Raw genomic sequence first — 24,211 nt, 5'->3', positions numbered from 1 at the left:
TGTGTTGTCCAAGATTTTACTCTGCTGCTGCTTAATGTAGGTTTTTTTCTTTTTTTAGAAAAGGAGGACGACCCCCGGCCTCTGCATCTGGACGATGCATACGGCCATTTTATTAATTATTGACACAAGACCTTACAGAGTCATACAACAATAAGCCTAAAGTCATCAAACTAAGCAACATCTGTCGCTATCCCTATCCAGTTGATGTAGGGGCGCTGAAAGTCTTGGCCTAATACCAAACAGACCTCGCGGCCAAACCTAACATCTAAGACTTGAGGTCCCAACCAGGACGCCTGTCGGGTATGGGCACCCATCAGTCTGGCGTGCTTCTCAACCAGGACGCCTGCCGGGTATGAGGCCGCCGCAGCCACCTGCCATCAATCCATCTTCAGAGCTGTACTGCTGCATCAACCTTGCCCGGTCTAACTGTCGCCGACGCCACCACGACGCCAGGCAGCGTCACCCTCCTGCGCGAGTCCTTCTCCGCTCATCAGGCGCCGAGTCCCCACTACGCCACGCCGCCGAGATCCGCCGTCATCAATGGAGCAGAGGAAACACCGCTCCGCCTCTTGTCCCCTCCAACCAGCACTTGCTCCAAAACGATGCCCTCATGAGGGAGAACGATACCGAAGGCACCGTCATCGTCCGATCCGGCATACCCAGATCTAGGGTTTCCCCCGGAACTTCCCGATCAGGTTGATGTGACCTGCAACGACGATGCCTCCAAAAGGGAACGACGTCTGAGACGCTGCCATCATCCGCCAAGACCGCAGTCAGGCGCGATTTTCACCGGAAGCCACGTCTTCCCGACCTCGTGGCTGGCTGGAACCAAGCGGAACCTCGCCACGAAGACGTATGTCGCCGTCGGTACTCCGGCGGAGATCCGGCATCTCCTCACCGGTCCCTCCACGCGCCGCCGGTCGGCGGAAGGCCTCCCCGCGACGGACCCAAACAGAGCGTTGGATCCGCAGTGACCACCATCACCATCACGACCAGGACAGCCCACCCCGCCGGATGGGGCGCTGCCACCGCCGCCGTCCATGCAGGGCCGCCGCTCCGCTGGCGATGGTGCTCCGACCCCCGCCGCACAGCCCGGATTCGCCGTCAGCCGCCGCCGTTGGATCGCACGAGAGGAGCCGCCCCTGCCGCCTCAGATGGGATCCGCCGCATCCACCCGCCCAGAAACCTTCGGCACCGGGCCCGCCGCCACCGCGGCCCACGCCGGCGGCAGCGGCGGCAGGAAGGGGCGGCAAGAAGGTGCTGGCGGCGCTAGGGTTTCGGGGCCCCTGGCGCCGCCTGGGGGAGGCGACACGAGGGGGAGGGGGCGGTGTAGCTTAATGTAGGTGCTATCAGTAATGTTAGAATTAATTACAATTTGTAATTAGGGGAAAGTCTCCCCTTGCCCAAACCGTCGTGCGGTTTGTCCCGCACAGACGGCTTCTCGCTCCTGCCCCCTGGAACCGACGCCTCCCTTCGATCGCGTCTCTCCAGATGGTATAAGTAGCGCCTGTAACCATCAATCAAGACAGAGATTTCACTTTCGATCTCAAACACGTTATCACGCACGTAGAACAGCCAGCGAGAGCAAAAGAAACATCAGAGAAAGGAAAAGAGAGGGAGCACTCGCCGCCGGTGAGATGCCTAACCTCGTTTCCTTCTTCCTCCGCCTGATCCGCGAGGATGGTCGTCGATACCGTCGTCGCTACCATGGAGTGGGTGGACTCCGGCGTTTCCGTCGCCAGATGCAAGCCATCCGACGGTTCGGCCGCAGCGCCGCTGGATGCGCCCGTCGCGGTGCTCACCACGCCCCTGGACACGGTTCCCGTGCTCCTGGACGCGCCCACTGCGGTGCTCCCCGCGCTCGTGGCCAGGCGCCCATGGGGTACGACCCTTGGCTAGTGGCCGGCCCGAGCGCCCCCATGATGCACGGGGCCGCTACCGCGCCTGCCCTGCCCACTGGGTCTCCGCCTTCACCACCCCCTCCGCCGGCCGCATGGATCCCGCCGTCAACGCCGACGCCTGATGCCGTGGCCGCTGGCCCGAGCCTCCGCCCGCCTGGCTACGCCCCAGTGCCGATGCGCTCGACGGTGAATGCAGAGGAAGCGCTCGCCTTCATCTCCGCTCCATCCGGCGCCTCTGGTGTCGTCCGCCTTGGAGTCGGCATGGAGGGCGCCGCCGCCGCCGCCGGCACGCCTCAACAGGAGACAGCCGCGGGCTCGAGCAGCCGCGCGGAGCGGCGTTTCGGCCGCCTCTTTGGGCGTGCCGTCGCAGCCCTCGACCGCCGCCCCGGCCGTCGCCCAGGCTCATGGGCTCCGGCGAACCTCGGCTTCACCGCTACTCCACTGCGCCAGGCCTCCACCGTCGTCGTCTCCTCTTCAGATGAAGAGGCCTCGTCGGTGTCGCGTCACTGACAACTGGAGATGCGAGGGGAGGCGCCGGCACTCGCCCCAATCGCCGGCGACTGGGCTCCCTGCTCCTTGCGAGCGCTGGTGGTGGTGGGGGATCGAGCGTGGTGCGGGTCGGGTCGGGACGGGTCCTTATCCGTAACCGCCCCACCCCTCGCCTCCTCTTATGCGGTGTGTGTGGCTGCGGGCTGGCCTCGGTCGGCGGTGGCAGGCCCAGGCGATCGACCTGCTCCCTTCAAGTTTTTTTTAATCTCTGTTTTTATTAGTCTAGTACTAATTATTGTATATGGTGCCGTTTTAGACCCTGTTTAGTACCTAGTTTGACTGCTACTTACATACTAGTCCAGTTCTAGATTAAATCTGACTAGGACTTGTGTAATTGTTAGTGTGTTTATATTATGTAATGGATTGATAATATAAATAAAGTACCGGATTTCATCTGGGAAGAATGACATGTTCCATGTGTTTACCACATCACATTTTTATTAAACATGTCTTTGCGATTGAGATCTTCTCTCGCATATCAAACTTGCAAATTTTTTAATGTTTCTCCCTCATCTTATTTGGAATCACAAGGTAATGAGTTGTGATCTACTGCTCATTTGCAGACTATCCTCTCTTACTGTGAGGTCTACGCTTTGTCATTCTCGACAAACGATTACCTCTAACGTGTATTCCTTATATCTGAATTGTAGCATACACAAGGTAATGGCGATGTAGCCTATTACTGTGAGATCTAAGTGATCTTCAAAGTGTTATGTTCACACAATTGAGGTTGAGAATTTTTTAAGTTTACACTTGAGTATCAAATTTTTGCATTCTTATTACACAACCATGATGGTTTTTAATTTACCACCCGTAAATTAATTATCTCTGGTTTCCCATGTAGGCAAAGATGACTGCCAAAGAGTTTGAGGAGCTTGCCCTCAATGGCCACAATTACCCTACATGGGCTATGGACATCAAGATCAGTCTTGCGTCCCGTGGGATAGCGCGTGCAATACAACCCCCGAGACTCCTCTCCCGGCTGGGGCCACGCCGCTGACAGAACAGCAGAACTATGCTGCCTTATTCATCATAAGGCATCATATTCATCCAGATCTCAAGTCTGAGTATTTACAGGAGGAATCTCCTAGTACTCTGTTTCTGGCCCTCAAAACGAGGTATGAACAGCAGAAGGCAGTAGTCCTGCCCGAAGCACTCCATGATTGGACTCATCTCCGTCTTCAGGATTTCAAGTCCATCGGTGAGTACAATCATGCTGTTCATAAGATATGTTCCAAACTGCGCTTTTGTGAGAAGGAACCTACTGAGGGGGAGAAGATAGAGAAAACTTTGTCTACTATGCTCCCTTCAGATAGGATCCTCCAACAACAATACCGTGCTCGTAACTACACTGTCTATTCCGAGCTTATTCACATGTTACTTCAGGCTGAAAAGCATGATGAGCTACTTGCTAAGAATGGCTCTCAGCGCCCAGTTGGGGCACAACCTTTACCTGAAGTCCATCTGAATGTTGCAAATAGACAAAAGTTTAATGGTACCCCTCGGGGTAAACAATCCAATTTCGAGCATAAGCGAAAGCGCAATGGGAACAGGAGATCTAGATACCCAGGCAAGGGAAAAGGCACTTCAAAGCCCAGGCTTGATAAATCTAAGCTTTGCAACAAGTGTGGATGCTCCACGCATTCTACTGAAAAGTGCACAATGCCCAAGCATCTGGTTATGCTGTACCAGCAATCTCAGGGACGCAAAGCACCTCAAGGGAAAAGGTTTGAAGCCAACTTCAACCTTCATCCGGATAGCGCAAAAGGAGCTGGTGGTTCGCACGATGTTCCTCCTGGACCGAGCAATGCCATGGTTCCTTATCTGCCTGAGGCTAATGCTGAAATGGAGAACACGTTGATTGAGTACACCGCAAACAACGTGTTTGGCGACTTCGACTAGTCCCTCAATCTCCTAGTGATCTACTTAATTATGTCCATTTGTGATGATTGTAATAAGAACATAAGTTTGTTGTTGTCTTTATATTGTATTGTATCAGCACATTTGATATAATAAAGATTGTATTCTATATATTACTATGAGGTTTTCTTATTGAAAATTCTTTGTTTTATATAGTTTTCTACGAGGACAATCCGATGGAAGAGGAATTATGCCTTGTGGACAGTGGTGCCACAAACTCCATACTGAGGGAGATGAAATATTTCCAAACTCTGAAAAAGACGAATGGAGATATTCTAACTATCGCTGGACGCGATACTGTGATTGTTGGTACTGGACGTGCCATATTCACCCTCCCAAGTGGTACATATGTGACCATTGAGGATGCTTTACTGTATCCCGATTCTGCATGTACCCTGATCAGTTATCGAGATATCCGTAAAAATGGTTTTCATATTGAAACCCATGAAGACAACAAAGAGGAGTATCTACTCTTTACTAAAGATGACGGATATGGCAAAAAGGTACATGAGAAAATTCCTTCTCTATCGTCTGGTTTGTACTATACGTACATCAAACCCGTGGAACATGTTGCATACAAAGTAATTTTCAGAATGTTAACGCATTCCAAACCTGGCATGATCGCCTAGGCCATCCTGGAATAGGGATGATGAGAAAAATTACTAGCAATTCCATTGGTCATAATTTGCTTGAGTCAAAATTTCCTCAATCTTCTGATTTTGTGTGCACATCTTGTGCCACGGGAAAGCTAATTTTGAGGCCCTCACACCTCAAAATACAAGCTGAACCACTTCAGTTCCTTGAACGTATTCAAGGAGACATTTGTGGTCCCATTCAGCCATTATCTGGACCTTTCCGGTATTTCATGGTTCTGATTGACGCATCTACACGATGGTCACATGTGTGTCTTCTATCCACACGAAACCATGCATTTGCCAAGATAATGAGGCAAGTCATTAAGTTGCAAGCCCATTATCCTGAAAGTCGAATTAAATCAATTCGAATGGACAATGCTGCAGAATTCTCCTCACGTGCTTTCAATGATTATTGCATGGCTTTGGGGATTGAAGTTCAGCACTCTGTTCCATATGTCCATACACAAAATGGTTTGGCTGAAGCGTTGATTAAGAGGATCAAACTCATTGCAAGACCTTTGTTGACGAATTGCAACTTGCCAACCTCTTGTTGGGGTCACGCTGTTTTACACGCTGCTGACTTGATACAATTGAGGCCAACTGCATATCACAGTTCTTCCCCTCTGGAATTGGTACGTGGAAATCCTCCAAGCATTTCCCATCTGCGTAAGTTCGGATGTGCTGCATACATCCCGATCTCACCACCACAGCGGACATCTATGGGCCCACACAGGAAGTTGGGGATCTATGTGGGGTACAAATCGCCGTCGATTATCAAGTACCTGGAACCCCTGACTGGGGATCTGTTCACAGCCCGTCACGCTGATTGCATATTTAATGAGGAACATTTTCCGGCATTAGGGGGAGATTTCAAGTACCAGAAAGAATGCCCGGAAATTGATTGGAATGCTCATGCCATTTCATCCTCTGATCCACGTACCCAAGAGACCGAACTTCAAGTTCAGAAGATCATTAATTTGCAACATCTTGCAAATAATCTGCCAGATTCATTTACTGATTTGAAAGGTGTTACAAAATCCTTAAACCCGGCCAGAAACGCGCCAGAAAGAGTGGAGGTACCAATAAAAACCACTCAACTCCCTATTCCTAAAAAGAGGGGGAGTAGTACGGCCTCTGACCCGGAGCATGCTTCTAGCAAGCAGCAAAGGAAATCGAGGAAAAAAACCTCGGAGTCAGTAAATGCAGGTCAACTCAACGTTGACAAACACCTGATGGGTAGTATACACCCAGTGGAAGGGCAACCTCCACAACCCAGTTCCAGTATGCACAAACTAACTGGGACATCGGAACACCCAGACTCGATCGTATTGGGAAATCACGAAGAGTCACTAGGGGTGCAGGAAATTTCCATCAACTATGTTGATTCTGGAGAATCATTTGACCGTAAGACTACGACTGTCGACATATATTTTGCTGAAAAGATTGCAGATACCCTTCTCACTGATCATGATCCAAGGTCTATCGTTGAGTGCCAAAAGCGCTCCGACTGGCCTAAATGGAAGGATGCAATCCAAGCAGAAATTGCCTCGCTTAACAAAAGAAAGGTATTCACTGAAGCAATACCTACACCTCCCAGTGTTTTCCCTGTGGGATTCAAATGGGTTTTTCTCCGGAAACGGAATGAGAACAATGAGGTGGTGAGATATAAAGCAAGGCTCGTAGCACAAGGTTTCACGCAAAAACCCAGCATTGATTTCACTGAAACATATTCTCCAGTAATGAGTGCAACCACTTTTCGATATCTTATATCCTTGGCAGTGCAAAATCGTCTATCTATGCAGTTGATGGATGTCGTGACCGCATACCTTTACGGGTCACTAGATTCGGACATATATATGAAGGTTCCTGATGGAATCTCTGTCCCGAATAAAAATGCAAAACGCAACATGTACTGTGTAAAGCTGAATAAGTCATTATATGGCTTAAGGCAGTCGGGATGGATGTGGTACAACCGACTCAGTGAGTTCCTTCTTCAGAAAGGTTACTCCAATAGTGCTGATTGCCCATGTGTTTTCATCAAGAAGTCCTCTACAGGATTTTGCATCATTTCTGTGTATGTTGACGATCTCAACATCATCGGCAGCACACCAGACATTGATGAAGCACGCAATCACCTAAAGATGGAATTTGAGATGAAGGATTTGGGTAAAACCAAATTTTGCTTAGGTATTCAACTTGAGCATCTTCCCTCAGGAATCATGGTACACCAATCTGCCTATATCCAGAAAATATTGGAGAAATTCAATATGGACAAATCCTATCCATCTAAAACTCCCATGGTGGTTCGATCTCTAGACATAGAGAAAGATCCGTTCAGACCAAGGGATGATGGAGAAGAGGTGTTGGGACCTGAAGTTCCATACCTTAGTGCTGTTGGAGCGCTTATGTATCTTGCAAATTGCACAAGACCTGATATTGCATTTGCAGTGAATCTACTTGCTAGACATAGCGCAGCTCCCACCAAACGTCATTGGTCTGGAGTGAAGAATATCTTTCGATATCTCCAAGGCACAAAGGATCTTGGCCTATTTTTCCAGTTCCAGAAAAATCAGGACTCTGATATGATTGGATATGCAGATGCCGGTTATTTGTCTGATCCCCATAATGCCAGATCTCAGACCGGCTTCGTGTTCCTACATGGTGGCACTGCTATATCATGGAAGTCTTCGAAACAGACTCTGGTGGCAACATCTACCAATCATTCTGAAATAATTTCATTATTTGAAGCAACATGCGAATGTGTATGGCTTCGCAGAATGATAAACCACATACAACAGTCATGTGGAATGGGTTCGATAAAATCACCTACCATTATCTATGAAGATAATGCGGCCTGTGTTGCGCAGATGCAAACAGGATACATCAAGAGTAATATCACCAAGCATATTTCTCCTAAATGGTTTTTCCCCCATAATCTTCAGAAAAGCGGGGAAATAAGCATTCTGCAAGTCAAATCATGCGACAACCTTGCTGATTTATTTACCAAGTCTCTACCAAATTCTACATTCCAGAAATGTGTTCATGGAATTGGTATGCGAAGACTTAGGGACTTGCAGGTGTCAGGGGGAGTCTCTTCTTGAGATATCCTCATTTTAATGACATCACATTATGCTATCTTTCTTTGTGAGTATATGTTTCAGGATCTCATCAAAGATTTTATGAAGAACTTTTGAAGGAGAATCTTTTGAGATGATAGAGCTTCCCGGATAATCGTGAAGATGGTTCTACATGGTCAAGTGTAGATTAGGGGGAGTGTTAGAATTAATTACAATTTGTAATAAGGGGAAAATCTCCCCTTGCCCAAACCGTCGTGCGGTGTGTCCCGCACAGACGGCTTCTCACTCCTGCCCCCTGGAACCGACGCCTCCCTTCGATCGCGTCTCTCCAGATGGTATAAGTAGCGGCTGTAACCATCAATCAAGTCAGAGATTTCACTTTCGATCTCAAACAAGTAATTCAATACTAGTGGTAGTAGTAGTACGTTCATTTTGGCACTGATCGAGACCCAACATTCCTCCATGAATAAAAGAGCTGCTGTTGCAGTTGCTGCCGGCCCATGATCGAGCAGTAGCACAAACGCACTCCACGAAATCCTTGTCAAAGTATGCATGCGATCTGAAAAGGCTAGGCATGGCGTTTTGTCCGCATATATGCGTGGCAACCCGGTGCCCTGTCAGACAAACAAGAAGGAGGAGTACTTTTTTCAAAGATCATTTTTATCTTCTCTAGGGTGTGACAAGTGGCGTGTTGTTTAAGCGCCACTGGTCGCAACCTAAGAGTTTTTTCTTTGTTCGCATGTTCGTTTATCTGTGCGTCCATTTCAAATTGTTTTCACCGTTGAATTTCTCGCGTTGAGATCTTTAAAATTAGATCCCATATTGATAGGTTTTGACGGACTTTTTTCACGAAAAAACAGAATTGGAGCACTTTTTTCCCTTTCCGGAAGCCGTTTCTAACTGGCACGGCCGTTCCTCTCGCCGAAGCAAATCCGTGCCTCTCACGGAAGAAAAAAAGGAAAATCATTTTTTTTTCGTTTTCAAGAGACACGACCGTGTCTCTCGCGGAAGCAAAAATGTGCCTCGCACGAAAGGAAAAAGAGAGAGAAAACACGTTCTTTTTTCATTTCCGAGAGGCACATCCGTACCTCTCATGGAAGCAAAATCGTGTCTCTCGCGGAATAAAAAACATGCCTCTCATGAAAGAAAAAACAGAAAACATTTTTTTTCTATTTCCGAGAGGCACGGCCGTGGCTCTCGCGGAAGTAAAACCATGCCTCTCACGAAAGAAAAAAAATAAAACATATTTTTTTCCATTTCAAAATCACGCCTCACGTGGAAGCAAAACCGTGCCTCTTAAGCAAGAAAAAAACACGTTTTTTCATGCATTTTTTTTATTTTTTGTCAAAAAACTAAGGAAGACCGATGGAAAACCGAAAAGTTAAAAAACATATAAAAAGTCAAAAACGCATGCGGAAAAATAAAAAAATAAAATCCAGAGGGAGCGCATAGGACGGGACACATGACGACGACTGAGAACGCGTCAAGTGGCACGCTCTCAGCCCACCGGAAGTGATCGTTGCGAGACTTCTGAAGGACCGCTTGTCAACTAGTTGGTCCTGGAAGGCAGGCGTGGGCATTCTTACCGTCAATTTTAGCCGCGCGGCCTACCGTGCCCCGGAGGCTAATTCTCTGGGGCCTCCTATTTGACTTTTCTTTTAGATCGGGAGCTCCTATTTGACGGGCGGCACATACTGTCCGCGGGAAGGTTTTGGACTGGCCTAGTACCCAGGGCTCGTATGCTGACGTCATGTTACTTCTTTTTGTTTTGTTTTGTTTTTTCTTCTGGCTTTTATTCACAATTTTGTTTTCTTATTTTATTTTATATTTTATATTTGAAAATATCCTATATATATTACAACAAAAACTTTATGTAATTTTTAATTGTTAATTACAATTTTCCATTTGAAATTTACTAAACGTGTATAGAAAATTTTTATTGATGTATATGAAAAATGTACAAATCTGAATCCAAAAGAATAGACAATTTTAATCATGCGCGTGAATTTTTTTAATCATGTGTATGAAAAATGTTTAAACCCTGTAAAAAGTATGTTCATGTAATTAAAAAAATAATCCATACACCAAAATATAGACGTTACATTTTAAAAATGTTGACAAGTTTCAAATGTGTTCTTGAATTTTTTTCAGAAAAATGTTTGTGCAATGTCAAAACAAAGTTTGCATAGTTCAGGAAAAAAATGTTTTCTCATTAAAAAAGTGTTCCAGCGTGTATTGAAAAACGTTTAACATGTATTAGAAAACATGTTCAAAACATGTTTTCGTAAAAACGTATTTGCAAAATGTGGAAAATTTATAAAAAATGTTTTCAGTGTATACACAAAATTTACAACATGTATGAAAAAAGGAAACATCAAAACATATATTATATAAAACAGTTAACCATCTATATGGAAAATATTACACATGCCTACATTTCTAATGTATATGTAAAAATGTAGACATGTGTTGAATTTAAATATAAAAGGGGGAAGCCGAAGAAAGACAGGAAAAAGGTGAAAACTGATGTAAGAACAAACAAAACCAAAAGGAAAAAAAAGACAAAGAAAAATAGAAAATAAAATATGAAGGAAAATCGAAGAAAATGGACAAAAATCATGAAATAAATAAAAATATAACTAAAGTAAAAATAGAAAAAAAAACAACGACCGGGTGAAGCGAATGTTGCTTGTGATAGCGTGCGAGCCAAGAAACGCTCGAATGCACGAAAATGGGGCGGCCCGATATTGTAACACATCTAGACGAGGCCTATTATAACTAGCAAAAGAACCCGTGCGTTGCAACCGTAGAAAATAAATACCACACGCCCCTAACGCAATAACCATGACTCAATACCCCAATAGGTCCGCGTACTTTATTTCAACATGGCATCTTATTACTATAATGCTTTTTGTCTTTAATTTGTTTTTTCGGGGCATTTCAATTTGAATTGACACCGGTACGAAAGAAAGACAGGACGTGCATTGCTGATCAAGGTTCCATCCTAAACAACATTAAAAAATTTATTAACATGTGAAACAACATCAAAAGGGCCCATGCGTCAACGGGAGAAAACATATTCACCAATGGCCGTGACCACATTTTTTTGCATCACCGAGATACACTATCACTCTCAATTTTTGAAATCATGAATATTTTTTAAAATCGTGCACATATTTGAAATCATGAACAATTTTCAAATTTTCAAATATTTTCTAAAATAAAGAACAGTTTTTGAATTCATGAACATTTTATAGTATTTGCAAAAAAAATAAAATTGTTAACAATTTTATTTAAACAATTTTCTAGTATTTTTGAAAATTGGTGGAACAATTTTTTAAATGCTTGAACATGCTTTTGATTAAACGAATATTTTTGAAATGCATGATCATATTTTGAATCAGCAAATATTTTATGAATAAATAAACTATTTTGTAAGTCAGGAGCAGTTTTTTAATTTTTAGGATATTTTTTCATTCATGAACATTTTTAGAATTGGCGAACTTTCGGTCAATTTCATTTTTTTAATATTCCCTCCGTTCCTAAATAAAAGTCTTTTTAGAGATTCCCCTACGGACTACATACAGAGTGAAATGAGTGAATCTACACTCTAAAGTATGTCTATATACATCCCTATGTGTTCCACATTTAAATTTGTAAAAAGAACAGAGGGAGTACAATGCATTTTTGAAAAATTATGAACATTTTTTGATTTCCCGAACATTTATTTTTCAATTTTTTTGAATCCACAAACATTTTATGATTTATTAAAATTTTTATTCAAAATTCTCATTTTTTTATTCATTTTTTAAATCCCAAATTATTTAAAGTAGAAAACAAAAACGGAAAAGAATGAAAAAACGAAAATTGAAAAACAGGCCCCCGGACATGGCCAGTCCAAGCGTTAGCGTTGTGTCTTCTCCTAGTGCGCAAAGCGCAATATAGGAGGTCTCTACTGCATGGGCCGGCCGAGGCAGGGGATTCCCCTATGTGAAACGTTTTATCACTTATATATTGCATTGGTAGGTAACATTGTGCAAACACCGGGGGCAATTCCCGTGACGTACCGCTAGCAGCAATAGTCCATTTATTATTACTAGCAAATATACCCATGCGTTGCAACGAGAGAGTAAACATTTTTTATCCGAGCCATTGTTTTCATTTCGATTCAGTTTTGGTTCTGACTCGTAATATTGATGGCGTGCACCTATGGCAGATTCAGATAGCAACCAGTCGGTGCAGTTCAACACTAAGAAGGCCACGTCTATAAATTAAATCTATTTAAAAAGATCTGTATTTTTCACCATCACATGCACACAAATTAAGATCCTATATATCGGTTTCAGTATTAATGTTCATGACTATCACAAGAATTGTTTGGATATTTTCAAAATAAATCTTCATGTGCTTTGGATGTTCATGAATTTTATAAGTGTATGTATATGTTATAAAAAATTATTTGTGTATTCACTATAAAAAAGAATTGTATAGTCTGTTGGTATGTACGCGTGTAGATTTTATAAAAAACAATATGTATGTAGGGTCTTCGATTATGGGACATGTACAAAGAGAGAAGCTTGTGGCAGTACAACCTACGGTTTGTAATTTATTCATTTTAATCATTTCCCCCACTCGCTCCTTGCCAAGCAGCATAGAGCAATGCGTGCGGCATGTTCATTCGCAATACAAGTCAACGACGCGTACGAAGGAATGACGGATCATGCGCCAGTGATTTAGGTTCCACCCTAAATAGCATTTTTTTTAAAGATAGTTAATAATAAAAATAACATCATATTCAGATTCTAAACATTTTCTAATCAATTTTCATATATAACATGTTAAATTAGAGTTAGGGTTTACAAGATATGATTATTTTAAAAAATTACTCTAGATGGATAGCCGGTTGATTAATGTAAATATTAGGTGCTTTATGTAAAACTTCAGAAAACGGTTCACTGTGACTTGATGTTGGACTACGGGTTGGTTAATATAAACGTCAGAAGGTTTTATGTAAAATGGAAAAATCAATTCGTCCCGACTTAAAGATGGACTGTTGATTTCAACAAATTGCAGGTACTTTTTTTCAAAAATGCGACAGACGACCAATAATGATGTGTGCTTTATTATTAGGTAGAGATTATAGGTATACAAGTACGGGTGATAAATAGCATCTGTGCTACTTGACGCTAAGTGCGTCAAGTAGTTCCTCGATCGCTTGGGCCGGCAGTGGCGAGGAAACTGCTAGTGAGCAGGACTGTATCGAGCCGAACTGTGCAACTTTTTTCCAACTTATTTTGGGGTTATTTATTCGGTTCTAAAAGATTAAAGTAATAAATTTTAAACATATTTTTATAGCAGGGGTATTTTTAAAATTTGGAGGAAATTTTCGGAAAATTGATTTTTTGAAAATACGAACATTTTGTAAAATTTTGAAATTATTTTGGAAAGTGTGGGTAATTTTTTAAATTGTGAACATTTTTAAAAAAAATATTTTCTCAAAAAGGACGATTTTCTTCAAACATTTGAAAAAATAGGCATATTATCAGTTTTCCGAATTGGTACATAATTTTTCAAAAAATTGTACTCCCTCCGTAAAGAAATATAAGAGCATTTAGATCATATATAAGAGCGTTTAGGTCACTAAAGTATGATCCAAACGCTCTTACTATATTTCTTTACAGAGGGAGTATATTTTCTTGGAAACATGTTTTTTAGGGACAGACATGTTTTTTTTAATTCCCAAGCTGGCCCGGTCCAGAAGAGCACATACAAATTAAACTTTACGGCTAAGATAAACAAACGGATTGCACGCCAGCCATGTCTTGATCCCCTGCCTAGGGGTGATAGCAAACCATCATATCACCAATAATAGCTCTTGCCGGTTTAAAATGGTTACAAGGATATCACGCATATGTTGTTTAAATGTCGAAGAGCATAAGAAGTATGGACAAAACCAGACCTCAAAAAGCAGATGTTTTTCACCGGCTAGAAAAACAGCACAATCTGCGATGGTGCTCCTACAGTTCAGGGTCTGGTGGTTGATCCTTTCTATCTTCGTTGGCTATATGGTGGCAGCGGAGACCGAAAGGGGACAATATGTTGAGGCGCATCGAGATCTGGTGTGATTTCCACATGTTTGTGTCCTGTAATCTCTATGGTTAATGGAATGTGTAGTTGTCGTTCAAAAAAAAAAGCAAGGACAAACCTAGAGCTGCATGAATGAAATAATAGAAGAGGCATCAACTATGGACAGAACGGGAGCAATGACGCTTTACATAGTTAATGGAATGCGTGGTTTCTTTTCAAGCCTCATTTTTTTGCCCACAAAAAATTTGACGCTTGAAGACATTATTGAACCGAATAAAGAAGAAGACATTATTAGTATGAGGGTCCCTCGAGCTCAGTCAGGGACAAAGACTTCAAATATCCTGCTCATGGCTGCATGGTGTATTGTATTGATACCCCGCGCGTTGCTGCGGGACTTTGCGCTTTCCATGAGTAGATTCAAAGAAAATCATTAACTGTACAAATGAATAGAAAATACAGCTTCAAATGTTGAACAATACATTTACATTTTAGATGTTGATTTTTGAAGATCCAATGGAATATTGATATTAAATTTGAAGTGTTAACGAATATATTTTAAGAGCATTTAAGTAATTCCAGTACACTTGGTTAGCCTATAATCGCTCCAAATGAGGCATTTGTTCACCTACGAAAATGTTCAAATATGTGTGGCGAAAACTTAACAACTGGAAAATAAAGTATTGCATATGATAGTACAGGTAAAGCACACCTAAGAAGTGAGCTGAGATATACTCCCTCCGTTTCTTTATGTAAGGTGTATTATTTTGAGCACGGTGACCACACACTTGTGTTAGGACAAAAGTACCCTTGGCAAATTTATTGGTTAGTGGCAAGTAAATCAATGAGTCCAGGAAAGTAAGAGATACATGCAATCGAGGGAGAGATAATTTCCTTCTTTTGATACAAGGAGAGATATACTTTCCTCTTTCTGGAGGGATAAAAAGGGAATTATGAGGATTTAAAAGAAATGCACCTTACATTGTGCAATTTTATCAAAAAACAAATACACCGTATATAAAGGAACGGAGGGAGTATGTTCCAAACATCCAGAGAGGCATCATGAATAGCGTACATCGATATAGTTCTTTTAATTGCTAAGGAAGCAGTAATGTACATAAGTAAAACTAAATTTTATTTATGTATACTGGCATGATAACTTCTTTGAAAAACTTATACATGTAGGTTGTACCTTGTCTAGAAATCCCTACTCAGATGATTTTCTCTTTTTCATTCGGAGCAACAATTAGAAGTTGTGCTGTACTTGGCATTCTTGATTCTTCGAAGAAACTTAAATGGGAGAATAGACTCTTGATATTTACTCTGAACATTTTGGTTCATAGCAACTCCATTAAGATCGCCCATGAGTGAAAGCTGCAAGATCTCCTACGAAAGCGATGCACGACAGCACAAATGCACGGCGAGGCTAATTTCAGCGATATAATCAGGCATTAAGGAAAGATAGTACTTACTGGTAGTCTCCTCCAATAAATTCACCCCATCCCAGAACAAATGTACTCCCGGATTTGTGTTTCTGAGAAAATTATCTATCATGGTAACCCTGCAGAATCGCTTATAGGACCAGTAAAGATGTATAGAGATAAGAGGGAAAATGTGTTGATTAACATCACAAAGCAAAACTGCCAGCTCAGAGCATGGTCCAAATCTGGCTCTGGCCCTGATCTTCAACCATGGCTACACCTCTATGTAATCGTAGATTTCAGTAGGTTGTTTAAGGCACTTGTAATTTCCTCTAATATGTATTGTATAATCAATAAGACAATAACCAAGATGTACAGTCCTTAGATTACTATTAAAACTTCAATCTTGACTTAAAATTAACTACTACTAGAGATGACCTAAGAAATGAACTGAATGATGCAGTTTTACAAAGTTATTTATCAAAAAGGTAATACTTGTCAGATCGAGGACCAAATATCAAAAGATCCAACAATTCTAATAGCTACAATAATCAAGATAAGAAACACGCTAACCAAATAGGCAAAAGATTGCAGGGATGGTGAAGAGGGAGCTTCTGAGTTCTGAAACCTTCCTGTAAGCGGATGGTGATCGACGGTGGCCTAGTGCGACGATGGCATCCCCCAGAATCCACCAGCTGCTTCGCATCGCACCATTTATCTTTGTACCACTACCTACACACATCCGGTGACAGAGAGATCAGGTTCAGCCGGTGGCAGAAGCCAATGTATGGCAGGTGAGGCGCAAGAGAGACATACCATGTTGTGAAAATTTTCATGGACTCGGCGATGCCACACTCACGATGCAAGAAGAGTAGAGGAACTTGACAAAAGCCTTATTCAAAATAAAAGAAGAGCTTGACTAGAGAAGAAACGGGACACCGTTGTGGGCTCCTCCAGATCGTCGTTTTCAGATGAAGGAGGAAGAAGTAGTCTGGTCGGTGGTGATGGGTGGGGCCAAGGACACATGCGTCGCTGGCCACTGTCAGGGCGTTGGGCGTGCGCTGCTCCGTGGGCTTGCCCGGTGGCACTGAAGCAGGCTAGCCGGCGGCGAGAAGTCGAATCACGGGGTACAGATCGGTGTTGGGGAAGGTGGATCCACAGCTGCGGATGGTTGTGGCTATCGGCGAGGGCTCGGGAAGGTTGCCACCAGCGGCACGCGATGGGGTTGGGGCAGGTGGCGCGCGCAACGGCTTGGTCGAGGGCGGCGCCGGTGGTCAGTTGGCTGGCGACGGCGCGCAAGTTGCTGGCGGCGACTTACGGGGTCCAGACGGGGAGGGGGTGGGGGTGGGCGGCGGTGGGTGGCTCTCGTGGGGTGGACGGCTGGGGGCGGCAGCTGTACCAGCGGCCGGTGTGTTTCTAATCTCTGTGTGGAAGATGGAAGTTTAAAGGGGATCGTGATGGAGAAGATGAATAGGAATCGGTGATGAAAATTAATTGGCAGAGGAGTTAATTGTGGAGATTATTGGGCGGAGAGGGTGGAGAGGCCGAAGAGGGTCTGGCGAAAGAGAGATGGTTTATCGTCGGTGGTAACTGAAGTGCATGTCAAGAGAATGCCTTGTAGTAGGGATAAACTTCTTAGTAATGTAAGATTTGGTGGGAGAGGCGCCAATGCATGCATGATGAACCTGTACAACTGCTGCATTGGTCAGCCATGAGTATTTATCGGATGTCCCCGATGGGACTCAGCCATGAGTATTGATAAGGCGCCAGCGACATTACACCTCATGTTTTCTCAGCCATGAGCATCAATCCTCAACCATGCCGCGAATGGTTGAAGATGGCATACAACAACTAAAGTCCATGCTTCAAATGATCTCAATCTCGTATCATCTCTTCCTTGAAACTTAGTTTTGTATCAAAAAATTGGGTTCACAGCAAAATCTCAATAAGACAGAGTGCATGTTATTTTTTTAAATAAAAAAACACGATGTTATGGTAAATATGCCAGTAACGAAAACTACTACGCCCCTCGCAAAAAAAAAAAAAAAACGAAAACTACTACGCATATGTTAGCCATGTCACCGGTCCAGTGGGTGCACATATCCATCCGGTGCACCGGATTTTTGTTCCGTGACCAGAGGGTGTTCGCCCAAGGTGCGGGCATGCATGTCGGTGCGAGAGCTAACCGGACGCAAAGCACGGCGAGTCGGTTGTAATAAGGGATCCTCAAAAAAAAAATTAAAAAAATTGACGGCGTGGATCCTCAATTTCCAACATCACCGCGGCAGCCCGCAACAGAAAGGCAGGCACAGATCCACCTCCACGCCTCCACGGGATAAGCATTACGGAGACACGCATTGCATTGCCTGCTAGGGGCCAGCCAGCCAGTGGGGTCGACCGAACCAACATCCGGGACACGAGGAAAGAAATCCCAGCCATTCTTCACTGACACCCGGGGCCAAGGGCGCCGCGAAGGAGAGATGAATTGAACATGCCTTTTTGTTAGACAAGAAGGAGATCGGAGTAATTAAAAGTGGGGTAGATAAGCCAGAGAAATGGTCGGAAGACAATCGTATCTTGCATGTCCAAAAGATTCTCGCGTGGTTGTTAGAACCAACCACCTCGCCTCACCATCGCCAGGTTTTTCGGCTGCCACGGAGCATAAAGCCAGCCCGCCATAAACCCCTCGCCGCCCGGTCACCACCACACAGAGTAGCGGCGGCGAGCGCTCGGTCGCGTTGGGTCGGGGGCTGTGAGAGAGAATGGACGCGCAGGCCGCCGTGACCCGTGACGCCGTCGGCCTCGACGACCCGCTCGTCGCCCTCACCCTCGGATCCATCTACGCCGCCGCCCCGACCCCGCCGCCCAAGCCGCGGCGCCCCTCTCCTCCGACCCCTCCGCCTTCCCAGCCGGCGTCCGCCACCCGCCGCCGCCTCAACGACTCCGCCCCCGTCCAGCGCCGCCGCCCGAGAAACGAGCCGCCGTCCGACGACGACGCCGCCGCCGCGGACGGGGCGCCGCCGCCGTTCCCGTGGGCCACGGAGCGGCCCGCGCGGCACGACACCCTGGACAGCCTGCTGCGCCGGGGCGTCACGTCCGTCGAGGGCGAGGCCCGGTGCAAGCGCTGCAGCCGCACGGTCACCGTGGCGTACGAGCTGGCGCCCAAGTTCCGGGAGGTGCGCGAGTTCGTCGTCGCCAACCGGCACGCGTTCGACGACCGCGCCCCGGACGCGTGGATGTACCCGGTGCTGCCCGACTGCGCGGCGTGCGGGGAGAAGCGCTGCGTGTGGCCGTGGATCGCCGACGACAAGGGCGAGATCAACTGGCTGTTCCTCCTGCTGGGCCAGATGCTGGGCTGCTGCACGCTGGAGCAGCTCAAGTACTTCTGCAAGAACACCGGCCGCCACCGGACAGGCGCCAAGAACCGGGTCCTCTACTACGCCTTCCTGGAGATGTGCAGGCAGCTCGAGCCGCGCGGGCCGTTCGATGACACCGTCGCCGACGGCAACGGGTTCCTGCACTCCTGATCTACCGGCCCCTGCGCGCAGATGGATTTTTATGTCATGTAGTGTCGTCTTGTGTGTCGATCTGGTAATTTCTAGGGATGACGAGGAAAGAACAACTTCTCTAGATTTAATCTAGGGATGACGAAGTATTATTGGATCGTTATGATTATTATTTATCATGAGTTTTGATGAAAATGATTAATCATGTTCTTGCACTCAACATGTAATACATTACTAGTAACAAAAATGTAGTAATACTACATTACTACATTATCTGCAGTGTCTTCATGCAAGTGACTCTATTGCCGAGATATTTTTTTTGCCCCATTTATTTATTTACAATATTATATTATTTACCGATTAATTTGGCTCTTGTATTGGAGAAGGAAACTCACTTGGCATTCTTGGCTAGGATTGGCAGTGTTTAGCATGGAGATCAATTAATTTATATTGTTCTCGCAAAAAAAATTAATTTATATTGCAAGATTGTGCTCCATCGAACTAAGGCACACTGGAATGCTAGACCAACAAGCGTGCCTACGAAACTTTCCATCCCTAATTAATCTCCCCCAACCCTCTGAATTTCACCGGGTGAGGCCCTTGTTCTTTTTTTCAAACAGAACTTTCCACGTTAGCACACCCGTACATAAAAAGATTTACGTAGGTGTAACATTGCTCATTGTAGGAGCATGGATGGTTCTTCTAAAAAAAAGAGCATGGATGGCGTCATAAATGTAAGGGCATATAGTGTTGATAAGATTGGCATTTTATATGAAGTCCACGTCATCTAGAAAAGGTAACAAAACATGTTATACACCAGGCGGCAAGTCTGGTAAGCTATCAACCAAAACAGAAAATAAATAAAACATATTATAAAATTTATTATCTCTTAAGTGTTATATTTTAGTGTTCATAAATACTCACTCTGTTCCCAAATATAACCCTTTTTAGAGATTCTAAATAGACTATATACGAAGCAAAATGAATGAATCTACACTCTAAAATATATCTGTCTGTACAATGAAGAACACGAGGGTAAGACAAGACATCTTGTACAATGGAGAAAAATTTATTATCTTCCTTCATAAGAGATCAAAGTGATCGGATCCTTCCCTGCGCAAGCGGGAGGTACGTGCACCAGACTACTCTCTCTCTCTCTCTCTCTCTCACCAATTAAGATTGTTACTAACATTGCAAGGGCGTAGACTTGGGTAAAACCTAGCCCCGTGTGCGTTCAATAACCTAAAGCTACGTCCCACTCTCACACAAATCCATGAGCGTTACTGCATATCTGTGTTGTCATTCGGTACTTTGGAAAACACTGTCGACAACTGTATGCACTAGGGCCCAAAGGCATAGGCAGGCTCTAGGCTGCCTGAGCCATGGCACCAGATTCCTTAATCGAGTGTAGCATCTTCAACAATGTAGCACATGTTTGGCCTAGGGCTTGTCCTGGGCTCGACTCGATGCTGGCTATGCCATTGATAGAGCCCAACTATGGTCACCTTCCCCGCCATCTTTGTGGCATCGTTATTAATAATTTTGTCGATGGTTACACAAAACTCATCGAAGTTACAATATACACAATGAGGAATTTTTTGGGGTGCTACTTTCTTTACTAATACTAATTTTCTTCCTTGGTCCCACTCAAGAACCATCATCATGTAATGATACACATTAGACTTGCTACTCAACACTCCATACTACTCCCCCTTTCTCAAAATGCAAGGCACATTTGACAATTTACAGTCTTCATTGTCTAAGTTTCACTATAGTTTTCACTGATAATACGCCTATACAAGTATAAGGAGGCGGAAACCTAGAACGGGGAAATCCCCTGGTCGACTCCGCATCGACCTCGACGACGGCGGCGGTGCTCTGGCTTAGTTACTCCCCTCCTGAGGGCATGCTGAGTTTCCTCTTTCTTCCCCCCTACCCTCCTTTAGTCCCCTGGTAAAAAGCTAGGCCTTTGGCCGGGCGGTGGCGGCGCACTTGCGTCCTGGTCCTCCTTGAAAGCGCCGGCTTGGGGTAGAGTTGGGGTTGGAGTGCTGCTATCTGTGGGTTGGTGGTGGTCGGTGCAATGCATCCTCGGATGTCCGGCGGCGGTTGAGGTGGGGAGATGTGTGCCTTGTTACCCCTTCAGCGGTTGTTGCCCTGCTGCATTCGTGCTTGCCGGCCTATGAGCGGCATCCTCGTGCTAGATGTAGGGGAGATAGACCCCCTCCGGCATTGGCACGACTGGGTTGTGGCAATGGTTTCTCCCTGCAAAGCTTGATTATCCTCTTCACTGCTCGTTGGAGGTCCGCGGACTCCTCTGTTCCCGTTGTTCTGGTCGGCATTGTGCTCTTCGACGCCATGGTTTTGTTTCCCATTATGTTGGCAGTTTGGCTCTTTGGCCGGCTTGTGTAGTTTTGGCCTTGGGCGATCTATGTCTGTAATTTTTCAATCTTTTTTTTCTCATGCGCAGCCATTGTAATAATCCGCACTTTGTATCTTAGCCGGTTGATGGTTTCATTAGTTTGAAGTCTGGTTAAATGCTTTTCATTTAAAGAAAACTTGGATAGAAACACACCATTTATTGCATTATAATCGACTACACACGCATCTTGCGATGGATCGCACCATTATTCGCTTGTACTAGGCGAGGTCTATCGCAACGCCATTGTTACAATATTTAGAGAGCATTTATTTATTGCCCATCTTCTCGCACCATATAGACGATTGACTATGCGAACGGCCTCTGGTTATAGCAGTCCAGGTTGTTGCCATAGCTGACGCCGAGAAGGTCGCAGTAGCGCTTGTAGAACCCGATCCGGTCGGCGACACGGGCGTCCTGCCCGCGCCCGCACTCGAGGCCACCGTTGATGATGTTAGTGATCACGCCGTACCCAGGCACCCTCCCCGCCGCCTGATCGGCGCCCGAGGGGCTCCACCGGCCCGTGATCACGTCGTGGCTCGAAGGTTTGGGTGACTGTGGCGTCATCCAGAACCACAGCGCCGTCTTAAACGACACGGTCGCGTCCGTCGCCACAAGGTCCGGGTTGTTTAGCAAGTCGGTGCCGATGGCCCGCCCCGCTGGCCCGTAGTTGTAGTTGTGTGAGATCTGGATGGGCCCGCGCCCGAAGTACTTCTTGCCCGGCGCGCATGGCCACTGCGAGCTCGGCGTGCAGTAGTCGGAGGTGGCGCCACGCTCCTGGTTGAAACAGTAGCCCCACGAGTAGGGGCCGTCGGGCGCTGTCGGCCACCCGCCGGTGGTCTCGTGGGAGGTCTGAGCGAGGAACGCGGCCACCTCGCGCTTCCTGAAGTCGGCGCCACCCGTGGTCGCGAAGCCCGGGAACGAGTTGGCGGCGGCGACAAAGGCGCCGTAGTTGTAGAACCCCTTGGCCTGGCACGCCGCATCGTTGCGGTGCAGCAGCATCTGGTCGAAGAGCGACTGCGAGATAATGGAGGACACGCCGCCGCCGGTGGGGGTCGGTACCGGTACCGGGGTGCCGCAGCCGTTGCACTGGCTTTGGCAGCCGTCGCCGCAGTAGTCGGAGCCGGAGCCGCAGAAGCCGAACTTGCTGCAGCAGAGGCAGTTGGGGCACGTCGCCCCGCCGGCCTGCGAGCCGCACTGCTCCGCGTGTGCAGACACGGCGAAGGCCGCGACCAGCATGGCCACCACCGCAACTCCTCTCATCTTGGGCAATGAAGCAGAGCCCGCTCAGCTGGTGATTTAGTTACGAGCTAGTGTGTCACACTACTCGTGTAGTGGTATGTGTGTGTGCCAGAAGCTGGTGCAGTCCACGTCTTTATATAGCCAGCAAGCCACAGCAGACGTGCCCAACTTTCCACGAGGCCGTGATCGCTCTACTTAGTCTAGCTACGCAGTACAAGCAAGTTCGGCAGATCTCGAGAGCGATCTAGTACGTGTACTTTGTACGCATGTTCCGATCTCGTGTAAGCATGGAATGCCGGTGCTGGTGCACATGCGGCACATGCCGGTGCACCGGACGTTGATCGGGCTGGAAGTAAGCGTGGAAAATTCCTCTCAACTCAGCTTCGATGGCTCTCTGGGTCAGATTTTTCTCCCGCTTCCTGCGCGCATGCAAGCAAGCATGCTTGCATACGTGCACCAGCTCAGCGTTGATGTGCGACCAAACTTTGATCGCCGCATTAAGGGATGGACGGACGTGGAATTTTGTTGGTGATGTCGCTTGCGTGCATGGAATTCCATTCTCTTTCTACTCGTTTCTTTCTGTTAGCGACGCCCTGCCGACCAGGCAAACTATATTGAATTACACTTCTTTCCAGGTTAAGACAGGATTGCATTTTCAAAGATTAACATAAATAAAATAAAATTATAAACTAATAAATATCATCTTTCCAGGTTTTAAGAGAATGACTCTAACCTAATGAACCATAGATACATATGTGCGTACTTTCAGAAGTATCGAAACGAACGCAGCGGAGGAATGACAAGAAGGGCTCAAGCACATCCATGGAGTCAACAAAGACATACTTCAGCACCTCTCTCATCACCCCCTTCACTCTTGCAGACTCACGGTCAAGACGTGCATATATCACATACTACTAAGCACTCATTCTCTTTAACCCTATAGGATTCTTGAAAAATCATACTAATATGTTACCTACTAACCATACGAAACTACCTATCTTGAAAATGATGAACCCATCGGAAACCAACCATATTTCAAATCCAACCTATAGAACATGTTCTCTTACCATCTTTACTAGCCTTTCTCCCAAGACAATGCAGGCTTGTGAGTGGTGGATATGCAACAATCGACCTCTTTTGAATGCTCACATGAGCTCCCCGACATGATTGTGACATATTTTCGTTTAATGATCATATGAGCTGCTGAAGATGATTATGATATTGTGTCTTGATGGTTACTGAAATATTAATATCTTTAGATATAGTTACTTGATTTGATATTAATTTTGTTAGATGTGTGTTGGATCCTTGTTCATGTCAGCAATCAAGGCATCGGTATTTCAATCTCTGGTACAATATGTGAAAGTCATATACACCGAAACCAAATAGGCAATGGATCATCAACAATGATCTGGGATAAAAACTGGATGCCTAGTAGGGACAAAACAATTTATTTACAA

At 45.5% G+C, this 24,211-nt stretch overlaps 2 protein-coding genes and 1 long non-coding RNA gene across 3 annotated transcripts; 1 reads left to right on the top strand and 2 right to left on the bottom strand.

Annotated features, from left to right (window-relative positions):
* Positions 1–15,284: 15,284 nt before the first annotated feature.
* Positions 15,285–17,181, bottom strand: LOC123074671 (uncharacterized). Its single transcript, XR_006436032.1, has 2 exons — positions 16,404–17,181; positions 15,285–16,319 (listed from the first exon to the last, which is right to left on the bottom strand). It is a non-coding gene; the product is annotated as an uncharacterized lncRNA (long non-coding RNA).
* Positions 17,182–18,177: 996 nt separating this feature from the next.
* LOC123078921 (uncharacterized) lies at positions 18,178–19,377 on the top strand. The gene has a single exon (XM_044501572.1). It carries the CDS (start codon positions 18,350–18,352, stop codon positions 19,112–19,114), a length of 765 nt encoding a protein of 254 aa, XP_044357507.1. The 5' UTR covers positions 18,178–18,349; the 3' UTR covers positions 19,115–19,377.
* A 2,243-nt stretch (positions 19,378–21,620) lies between these two features.
* Positions 21,621–22,853, bottom strand: LOC123078920 (basic endochitinase A). Its single transcript, XM_044501570.1, has one exon. It carries the CDS (start codon positions 22,770–22,772, stop codon positions 21,819–21,821), a length of 954 nt encoding a protein of 317 aa, XP_044357505.1. The 5' UTR covers positions 22,773–22,853; the 3' UTR covers positions 21,621–21,818.
* Between the last annotated feature and the right edge of the window lie 1,358 nt (positions 22,854–24,211).

Source organism: Triticum aestivum, chromosome 3D (assembly GCF_018294505.1).
Source record: "Triticum aestivum cultivar Chinese Spring chromosome 3D, IWGSC CS RefSeq v2.1, whole genome shotgun sequence".
In the NCBI taxonomy this organism is placed as follows: domain Eukaryota; kingdom Viridiplantae; phylum Streptophyta; class Magnoliopsida; order Poales; family Poaceae; genus Triticum; species Triticum aestivum.
This window is presented reverse-complemented; position numbering and strand designations above follow the sequence as displayed.

Bases quoted from the DNA above. Each gene is read 5' to 3' on its own strand.
- LOC123078920 (XM_044501570.1), bottom strand. From the start codon at position 22,772: ATGAGAGGAGTTGCGGTGGTGGCCATGCTGGTCGCGGCCTTCGCCGTG.
- LOC123078921 (XM_044501572.1), top strand. From the start codon at position 18,350: ATGGACGCGCAGGCCGCCGTGACCCGTGACGCCGTCGGCCTCGACGAC.